Source organism: Hemicordylus capensis, chromosome 2 (assembly GCF_027244095.1).
Source record: "Hemicordylus capensis ecotype Gifberg chromosome 2, rHemCap1.1.pri, whole genome shotgun sequence".
NCBI lineage: Eukaryota > Metazoa > Chordata > Lepidosauria > Squamata > Cordylidae > Hemicordylus > Hemicordylus capensis.
This window is the reverse complement of record NC_069658.1, coordinates 365,008,143-365,018,864: the sequence shown is the minus strand read 5'-3', so window position 1 is coordinate 365,018,864 and position 10,722 is coordinate 365,008,143. Positions and strand designations below refer to the sequence as shown.

The following is a 10,722-nucleotide window of genomic DNA, read 5'->3' as shown; positions in this document are numbered from 1 at the left end:
GTTTAGTACATTTAATTCTGGAAGACTCTTTCAACTCCAAATGGAAATTGGAGATTACAGAAAAAAAACCTTTAATATACAGATTTTCTCAAGATGATCTTATGGCTTTGACCAGGCCAGAAGAATTATTGTGCAACGCATCCAGGATGTGGAGTTGCAGATGGAACACACAAAGTTACAGAGTGACATTTACATAGGAAGTCTGGCCCTGAGCGTAGGCCTGCTATATATTTAAGTAATATCTTAATCTCAAAGTTTAGACGAGCTCTAACACTTGCCTGTGTAAATGCTCTACCAACAGCCATACTGCATGGGAGATTCCAGGGTACACAATACGCATTAAGATTAAGCCCTTGTGTATCTGGTAACATTGAAACAACTGCTCATGTTCTCCTGCATTGTGAATATTACAAGGACATAAGACACCAATTAATTGCCCCACTTTTGATTAATTTTCTGGGTCGTGGAGATGATTTTTATTTAAACTATTTGCTTACTAACCTTAACCCAGCTGTTATCCATATTGTGGCCAAATATTGCTATATAATATGCCAAATGTGTATTAATGTGGTCTGATTTTACAAGATTATCTTATTCTTTTTATTTGTTTTATTATTTGTTGAACTGCTGGTCTACGGCCAAAATAAAGTTTTACTTGCTTACTAGTAGCTCACCCCTCAGCCTTTATTTTTGGTTTCTTTGCTGTTTCAATTTTTTAATTGCACAATTCCGACTATGAGTATTTATATACCGCTCTTCAACAAAATTCTCAAAGCAGTTTACATAGAAAAATACATACATAAATAAGGTGGACCTCTGTCCCCAAAGGGCTCGCAATCTAAAAAGAAACACAAGGTAGACACCAGCAAGAGCCATGGGAGGGATGTTGTGCTGAGGGTGGATAAGGCCAGTTGCTCTCCCCCTGCTAAATCTAAGAGAATCACCACTTTAAACGGTGCCTCTTTGCTCAATTAGCAGGGGTTAAGCTGCACATTAGGGTTTGGGGGGAGGGAGTGGGGCATACTTTTGCAGGAGGCTACCTGCAAAAAGGATGCTCCTGGGCCATCACCATCACTCCCACTGCAAGCCCAGAAGCTGGGTTGCTGCTGGTCACCAAGTCTGCCTTCTCCCTGCTCAACAGGTGGCCTGCCACTGGGCATGAGGGCTACCTGCCACCCCCCTCCACTGCTGCTGCTGGGTGCAAAGGCCAGCCACTGCCCCTCCACCATGCCCAGCAGCTGCCCACTGCCCCCTCCACCTTGCTCAACACTTGGGTTGCTGCTGGGAGATGAGGGCCACACACCCTCCCCTTGACTGCCCCCTCCACCATGCCTGGCAGCTAGGCTGCTGCTGGGCATGAGGAACACCTGCCACCCCCTCTCCCATGCCCATCAACTGGATCGCCAGTGGGTGCAAGAGCCACCTGCTGCCCACACCACTGAACGCAGCAGCTGCATTGTTGCACCACTCCCTCCATCGAGCTCACCTACTGGGTTTGAGGGCCACCTTGTCACTCCCTCCACAATGCCCGGCAGTTGAATTACCACTGGGCACGAGGCCTGCCTGCCACTGTGCTTGGCAACTGCATTGCTGCTGGGCACAAGCGCAGCTTGCCCCCCACCCCTCCACCAAGTCTAGCACCTGAGTTACTGCTTCCTGCCATCCCTTCGTAGTGCTCAACACTTGGGTTGCCACTGTGTATGAGGTCACTTGCAGGCCCCACCATGTGGGTTGGCAATGGAGGTGAGGGCTGCCCACTGTCCCTCTCCCTCTGCTGAGCCCCAGCCGAAGGGAAGGGAATGTGGAGAAGGAGAGAGAGAGAGAGAGAGTCCCCCTTTCCATTACCGTCACACAGGTTGGGGGCCTAGTGACAAAAGAGGCAGCAATGGGGAGCTCCTGACAAGTTCTAGCTCAGAGCTCCCCACCGTCTTCTGCTTTTTCCAAACAAGATCAGGAGTGGAGACATGTGGGGAATACAGCCAGTAGGTCCTGGGCCAAACAGCGAGGGCATGTGCCTTTTGTAAAGGAAAGTGTGCTGTTGAGTCGGTGTCGACTTCTGGCGACCACAGAGCCCTGTGGTTGTCTTTGGTGGAATACAGGAATGGTTTACCATTGCCTCCTCCCACACAGTCTGAGATGATGAGGCGAGTCTCACAGTCAGTGAGACTTGCTGAAATGAGGTCTGCGGGGAGAGCAGACTTAGCCCATGCTCTCTGCAGATGATCGCCTGCAGAGCCCTGGGCAGCCGGATTGGCCACCCACGCTGGGGGCTGTGGGGATTGGGAGCCGCGTGGTCCCTGGAAGTCCCAGGATGCCCTGCGCAAGCATGCGGGGCATCCTGGAGAGTCCCTCGAGCCCGGGAGGCTGTTTGCAGCCTCCTGGTGGGGTCTACTTGTGTGTCGCCACAGCATGTAGCCACGCCGTGGCACCACACAGTCCGGAAGCTCAGGTTAATGGAGCGCTCGCTCTGCTAACCTGGGCTAAGGGAAGGGGTACTTAAGAGGGAGCCACGCAGCTCCCATTGCAGCACACTATCACCCGAAAGCGGGCTAGGCTCCCTTAGCCTGCTCTCGGGTGATCGTATCACCTTGATGCCTTTCAGCATCTTACTATATCACTGCTGCCTGATATAGGTGTTTCCCATAGTCTGGGAAACATACCAGTGGGGATTCGAACTGGCAACCTCTGGCTTGCTAGTCAAGTCATTTCCCCACTGCACCATTAGGTGGCTTGTGCCTTTTGTATCCAGTGCTAAAAATGCAGATGATTGAGAGAGGGAGGAATCCTCTCTACTGTGCCTTGCAGAAATTCAGGTAGAAATTAAACAGGTACACAGCATTTCACAGCCTGTGTGAATGAAGTGATGGGGGAAGGTGCACCTGTTTGGGCCTGTCATGGAATGATCAAGTAAACAGAGGCCCTGAAATCTTCCTTCTTTTATCAACCTTCTTCAAGTCTAGTTGAGTTTGTAGCACAGGCTTCAATCATATGCACATAAAGTTGGGAGTAGGCTCCATTGAACTCCATGGAACTTAGTTCTGGGTAAACGGGTACAGGACCAGGCTGTTATAATTAAAATACTGACATGTCTTTAATTTTTATAAGCTTCTAAATTATTAAATACTTCTAATCAAAAAGCACCAAAATAAATGTTCACACACTAATGATTTAAACAACACAAATGCAAGGATAAGCACTATTGGAACTGGAAGATATTTTTGGACCAATTCAAATAAAGCTGCAATGTTTGCAGTTATTTAAATAAGGCTGCAATCCATCCTTAAATGGACAAAATCCCACTGAACACACTAAGATTTACTTCGGGGAGGCGGGGATATACTTGGGATTGCACTGTGTGAGACCAAAGCAACTATGCGGCAACATCTTTAGGCTCCAGTCCAGGTTTAGTAACACAGGGGCAGCTCCCTTCTGAGGCCCTGTGAGGCAAGTGCACCAGAGGACATTACCTCACCTGCTTGCTGCCACTGCCCTGCCTCCGTGTTTCTGCTGCCCCTGCTCTTCCTGTGTTTTCCTCACTGCCCCACCAGCCGCCTTTATCGCTCCACACAGATGGCCTTGCCTTCTGGGGTGCCTCACTGCTGGGTGCTGCAGGTTGGACAGGCCGGAGAGGAGAGCTGGTCTTGTGGTAGCAAGCATGACTTGTCCCCTTAGCTAAGCAGGGTCTGCCCTGGTTGCATATGAATGGGAGACTAGGAGTGTGAGCACTGTAAGATATTCCCCTCAGGGGATGGAGACGCTCTGAGAAGAGCAGAAGGTTTCAAGTTCCCTCCCTGACTTCTCCAAGATAGGGCTGAGAGAGATTCCTGCCTGCAACCTTGGAGAAGCTGCTGCCAGTCTGTGAAGACAATACTGAGCTAGGTAGACCAATAGTCTGACTCAGTACATGGCAGCTTCCTATGTTCGGCAGTAGCAGCTTTGTCCACCGACCTCTCCTTGTAGTCACCCCTTCTCCCCCATTTGCCCACTGTGGCTCGGCTGCTGCCTCCTTCCCCATCAGGTCATTCCTTCTCTTCCCTTCTTGCTGCAGCATAGATGAGAATGGCAAAAATAGAAACATGGGAGGAGGGAGGGAGGGATCTTGAGGAGGCAGCGGAGGTGACTGAGCAATGGTGGGCAGTTGCTAGAGAAAGGTAGCATGCTAACTTACCCCTGCTAACTTGGCAAAGAGGCACCTTTTAAGGTGGTGATTCTCTTTATTTAGCAGAGGGAGAATCACTGGCCCAGCCACCCCCAGCACAGCATCCCTCCCATGGCTCTTGCTGGTGTCTATCTGATGTTTCTTTTCAGATTCCAAGCCCTTTGGGGACAAGGATCCATCTTATTTTTTATTTATTATTTCTCTCTGTAAACCGTGGAAGGGAAGTATAGAAATCAGATCAGATCAGATCTATCAATAAAAATAAAATAAAATAAAGAAACAAGGGTGAAGATGCTGCTGTTTGGCCAGCCTGCATTGCCAAGCAGCAGTGGCCCTGGCCTGGAAGGAGAGGCCAGTGGCCAGGGGGAAGAGGGGTGGCATAATTTGGGGCCAGGCTAGGACTTTCACAGCTGCTGTGGCTAGGGGGTGGGGGCAGAAGGGCAAGCTGCTGTTCACCTCAAGCGGCAACAGGTTGGTGCTGCCTCTCACCCTCCTAACCTTCCTTTACCCTTTTCTATCCCTTTGTCTCCTCCCTCCCCACCAAATTTTGTCAACAAGGTATCTGGTGAGGATGAGCTAGGGAGCAATGGATGATCAACAGGACAGGGGAGATTGACACTGCACGTCCCGGTCTGTGTTCTGCCAGACAAGTGATTGAAAGAGAGCAAGTGTGCACAGAGAGCAGAGCCTCTGCAGCAGTGGGTCTTAATCTGTGGAATGTCCTCTCCAGGGAGGCTCATCTGACCCCAGCCCTGAATGTTTTCATACATCTGGGGAAAATCTGGCTTTCTACATGCCTTTAGAACAGGCCGATTGCCTTGTTGCTTTGTCTCTCCTCCTGCTGGAAGGGAGTGATGCTGCCAGTTTCTCCTTTGTAGTGAAAAAGAGTTAGGGGATTTTAATTAACAGTCATGCACTTTAAAGGTGTTCTAGAACACATTCCCTATTTGGGGCAAAGAAAGTGAGAGCATAAGTAGTGTCATCCACTGGGGAGGAAGTGATGACCTTGAGATGTGAGCTGTTCTCAGTCATAACGGACTCCGTTTTCAGCAAGCTCTTCCAGTTGCATTTGTTAAAGCTCCACTCTTGTGACGATCTGTGTTCCAAATTCTCTCTCCGAAATCTGTGAGTGTTCCCTCCTGATCCTTATGTACAGGTGTAGCTGTAACTAACAGCTCGCAGGATGTCGCTAGAGAAGCATCCAGGTGAGACTAGCTGCTCCTGTGCTGTGGGCATTGCTTGCAACAGTTTATTAGAATAATTCAGGAACACGAAGTAGATAACGGAGGACTGCATGAATGGCTTCCAACCCAACCCTACTGCAATTCCAAGGGACATTTGCCATTATTTCTGCACTGATCCAACCAATAAAACCAACTTTCTGGTGGCAGTGGTGGCTGAAGAGTGCATATAACTTCAGTGCTAGTCTGAAATGTTTTTTTAAAAAAATATTTTTAAACAAACCCAGAATGCATAAGGTGATGACCCAGCTTTGTGCAAAGGGATGTCGTGTTCTAAGCAGCTGACAATTTATTCCTCCTCGTCCATTTCTGTGGCACATAGACAGCTTTGTGTACATTAGCTTTGTCGCATATGGTACTGGCAGCTGTTGCTGTCACAGCAGCATTGACCTATGTTGACTGCTAGTTTAAATATCTGGGTGGAGACACAATGTTGCAAACTCTCACAGGATGACAGGACTGCAGCATGGCCATCCTGATACTGAGCGCATGTACTAAGAGAGATCTCTGTTGAAACCAGTGCAATTTATTTCCAGAGTAAACGTGCCAGGCCAAGGTAGCTAGTTTGCCTACAGATGGAATAGCTTCTGTCTTTGCCACCTTGGCTATAGATAATACTGTCCCTCAGAATTCAGAAAGGATCATGTCCTAAGCTTGGGCCATTTTGAAAGTAATAATTGTAGTCAATAGTGGCCCATGTGCCGGACAGGCCTGCGCTGATGTTAGGGACCTGCCGGGGCTGCTGCACAACTTGAAAAGGCAGCCCTGAAAGCGTCGCATGATGGGGCTGCTGCAGATAGACGTACAATAACTTCTGGGCAGTGCTTCTTCCATTGCTTCCAATGGCAGGTGTCCTGCATGATTGCCCTGCAACCATTTTAAGTTGTTCCACAGCAGCCCCATCATGCTACACCTTTCAAGTTGTGCTGCAGCCCTGGCCAGTCTCTAAAGTCAACATAGGGCTGCCTATCATGTCGGTTACTCTTTTCAGAGCTTTAGCGTATCTCTTATATTATCACAGGTTTCAAAGGAAAATAAGCATCATTCTTGAGCCCCTGGAGTTTTGCAACATTACGGTCAATCATCCACAGGAACTCCCCACCCTGAACCTAAAGAAAGGAGATAATTAGTATATCTGTCCACAGTCTTTGTGGTCTTTTCTGGCAGAAGTAGGTCTGCAGCTAAGACTCCAAGGCCTGTGTTTATAACCCCAAATTGGACTTAACATTTGAAAGAAAAAGGGAACACACACACACACACACCTCTGTACAAAGATAATCTCTTATTGAGGGGCAGGAGAGGGAGAGGATACAGATCTTAAAGTGCAGACAATTCTTAAATAGTAAAAATGTATGCCCCAAGTTGCATCCAGAAAGAGAAGCATCCCACTCACCTCCCCCTATAAAGAAAAGTAGGTCGCCACGGCTTCTGGTCTGTTGCAATGGCACAGCAGGAAGATAATTGCAGGCATTTACTGCAAACTTCACCTTGGAGCTTCTCTAGGCCTCTTTCAGTTTTTATTTCTCTTTACTTTCCAAGAGTACAGCAGGCCTTAAAACTGATCAGACCCTATACATATGAAGGCAGCTGGACTCCACACATTGCAAAAAATAGTTTCCCACCCACCCACACCTTTTACCAGAGAGAAAGGCATTTTTAGAAATGCCAGCATAAAGTTCTTTTGTTATTTAGTGAGCGCGCCTAGAGTCTTCCAGTGATTTGCAGAGGAAATTTGCCTTCAATAGCCATCCAGCTGACCAGATACAGTGCCCTTCTTTAAAATAGCTCAGGAGCAGGGAAACATGTTGCAGAAGCTGTTTCTCTTACCACATCAGTTCACTTGTTCACCCTCCTTTCTCACTTGTCATTGCAAGTGGGAGTCCAGCTCTGCTGCGGAGCAAAAGAGGAGAGGAGAGGGGACAGATGAACTGCTACAATGCTTGAACAAGAGAACTTTCGACTGTCCTTGGAGGAAGGGTACAAGATACTCCATGCCATTCTGTAGCTATTGTTCTTATGTGACCCATTAAAAATCTTAAGCGGCAGCATTAAGAAAAACTATGAAAGTTGACAGAATGCTCCTAGCGCAGGTCAATGCTGACAGTCCTGAGATTTTGAATAAAATACAGTGCTGACAATGTTTTCTCCCTGATGGGCATTTGTTGTGCCTCTGTCTGTGGCCTCAGTCAACAGTCTTGCTTTGCAGTAGCTGCCCTGATCTAGTTTGGCAGAAAGCAGGACAATGGCACAGGCTGACAGTGGCATGGGGTGTAAGTAGCCTCTCTGGAGAGGACCCATTGCAAGGCGCTTCTCTGCCTTGCTTCTTTTCCTTGCATTGAAGGATGCTCACCTGGCTTCCAGTGTGAAAGGAGCTGCAGCAAGGGACCTGGTGACTTGCCCAAGATCTCTGGCCGACTTGACTGAATGAGGACTTCCGAACCATCTCATCATCTCTCCCCACCAGTCCAAAAGAGGCACGTTGCTTTATTACCAAGTGCAAAACCCATAAGTCCAGATAGCTGGCATGCCAGACCTATTTGAGGTGCTCCCCCAGACCACTCAAAGAGGAACATCCTGAGAAGACACACACTTTTTAAAAAAATCCTTGAAAGGACTCCCTTCCCCACCCTGCTTCCCAAACTCCCTCCCTCCCTATTTTACCCCCACCAGTTTGCAAGAGCTCAGCTGCTCATGAATTCTTCCTTGGCTGGAGGGTGGGTGCTCTCTCCCTGCTGGAGAACCAACTTCCCCAGCATCCTTCCGTAATTTCATTGGCAGGTGAGAGGCTCTTGCCTTGTTTAGCCTTCCCCTCATGCTTCTCAGTGCTTGAGAGGAGTTCTCCTCACGGGTGGAAGTCCAGTGACCCTTGCTTATGTTTTCTTCATTTCCCATTCCTGGAAAGAAGGAGAGGGAACAGTGCTGAGGACTGCCGGGTTACAAAGGAGATCCTTTCCAGAGTCTGATACACACTGAAAGACAATAAGGTGCCCACATGACCCTGTAAATGGGGTAGGGAGTGGGGGCAGGATCACACCTACCTCACCCCAAGATGATCCAGTTCTATATTTTGGCCACGCGCCCACACAAGCTGCCCTTCTGGGAGCCATGCAGCCATCCGGAGGGTGGGGAAATGAAGCCTGGGCTCCAGAAAACCCACAATGTACCGTGTGAGAAGAGTTGTGCATTGGGTGATTTCCCCGCGGAGGCAGCACACATCCCCAAAAAATGAGGTGCCAGCACACACATGGTGTCCATGCATGTGCAGGTCTTATTTGCGTGGTCAGCAACACCATGTTGACCATGCAAAAGAGGCTCGCACATGCATGGACGCCATGTGTGTGCTGGCCAGTGATGTAGTCACAAATTCACAAGTGCAGGCGCTCTCCGTGGCAGCCCCCACAGCCACACCCTCCCTAAGAGCCACACCCCATGGCCATGGCCATCCCATTGGCCACCCCCTCACTTAGATGCAATAATTTGGAGGGTTCTGTTACAAGAAGTCAAGGATCATGTAGACGCTAGAGAATGTACTAGAATGAATGAGAGGAAATGCCCACTGAAATGCCATTTGGAAGGAGCCCATGCATTTCAGTGGGCATTCCCTGTCATTCATTTTAGGATGTTCTGACACTTGTCCACTGTAGGACTGCATGCTGACAGTCCCAGGTTCAATCTCTGGCAGCATCTCCAGGTAAGGCTGGGAAAGACTCCTGCCTGACACCATGAAGAGCCACTGCTAGCCAGTGTAGTCAATACTAAGCTAGCTGGACCAATGGTCTGACAGTATAAGGCAGGGAGCATGGTAATAAATGGCTGTAATAGCAAGTGCATGACATTAATTCTATTTGGAAAGCAAAGGGCTTTGGTTCCCAGCTGGGACCCTGGAGGGGGGGAAGTACTGGGGCTGCACCCCTGCCCATCCCTGCAGGAACCGCTCTGGGAAGAGCAGAAGGCTTCAAGTTCCCTCCCTGGCATCTCCCGGATAGGGCTGAGAGAAATTCCTGCCTGAAACCTTGGAGAAGCCGCTGCCAGTCTGTGAAGACAATACTGAGCAAGATGGACCAATGGTCTGACTCAGTATATGGCAACTTCCTATGTTCCACTCTACACCTCTGGTGCTGGCACTAAGTGAGGCTTTTTGGGATGTGTGCTGCCTCAGCAGGAAGCTAGAAGGGGCAGCAGAGAGCAGAGAAGGACCTGCTCTCCACTTTCTTAAAGCTCCCAAACTGCAATACTGAACTGTGCTCGAACCATGGGTCAAACTGTAGTTCACACACATCCCTACCTGAGCCTAAATGACGGTTCATAGAAGAGAAATGTCTGATAAGGCATTAGACAGAGCCACAATTATACGGGCCAAGTACACTTTGTTCTCTACATTTCCTTTGGATGGTGTTTTGGAATGTCTTGAAGTACAAACTTTAATGTATTTATTCAGGAGAAACTCCTACTGAATTAAATGGGACTTACTGCCGAGTGAGTGTAGATAAACTGCATTATAAGAGAGAGGGCAGATAATAGGGTAATGGAAGCAGCATCAGAACCGCAATGACACTGTGCTTAGTAGGCATGGAGGAACTCTGCCTCCGCAACCAGCACCTGCCTGTTTTTGAACAGAATGCTGCAGCAAGGGTGCATCTTGCTTAGAGCGATGGGGGACTGTGTGGTATATAAGCCAGTTTTTTCAGACAGAAGAACTTTAGCATTTCACAGAACCTGGAAATATCTGGAAATGACTGAGTTGATGTTGGAGGATTAATTGGGCAGTGGATCTGTTTATAGGGCAAGAGAGCAAGAACTGGGATTGAGAGAGAGAGAGAGAGAGAGAGAGAGAGAGAGAGAGAGAGAGAGAGGGAGGGGCAGTCTTTGCCATCTCATTTATTATTTTCTCAGCAGCCACGTGTATTAGAAGCTTGCTTTTGAAAATTGGCCCTCTGAAAGCTCTGAATTCTGCAACTCTGACCCAGCACACACAAACCCACATGCCCTGTGCAAGAGACCTTAATAAAACCAGCATCTGCAAGACCACATAATACAGGGGCGATGAAGATTTTGGGAGCAGGTGAGATAGAGTGCAGGGGACTGCTGGTGTTAGCCTAGGGAAGTGGAGGTTGTACCTTGGCCTTCTGCAGCACATTCCCCTTGCTGGCAGGGAGGAGGGAAGGGCTTCGCTTCCGCATTTCTGCCGCACAGTTAACTGGAACCAATTGCTCTGGCGGGGTTCCGTTCGGCTGGCTTACAGTTTCCTGTAAAGGGAAAGAACACCAATGTGAGAAGTGTTTAGCGAGAAAGATACCCAGATTGCAACTAGCCGGTCAATAC

The 10,722-nt window shown here is 48.7% G+C and overlaps 1 protein-coding gene across 6 annotated transcripts in view; it reads right to left on the bottom strand.

The window, feature by feature from the left end:
* Positions 1-6,662: 6,662 nt before the first annotated feature.
* The window catches only part of AFAP1L1 (actin filament associated protein 1 like 1), a 111,834-nt gene continuing 107,774 nt past the window's right edge, over positions 6,663-10,722 (bottom strand). For all 6 annotated transcript variants that reach the window (XM_053300471.1, XM_053300473.1, XM_053300474.1 and 3 more), the window contains 2 exons: positions 10,518-10,646; positions 6,663-8,294 (listed from right to left, as the gene is read on the bottom strand). In XM_053300471.1, coding sequence (XP_053156446.1) covers positions 8,271-8,294; positions 10,518-10,646 — 153 coding nt within the window. In that variant the 3' untranslated portion in view covers positions 6,663-8,270. The remainder of the gene's footprint in view (positions 8,295-10,517; positions 10,647-10,722) is intronic.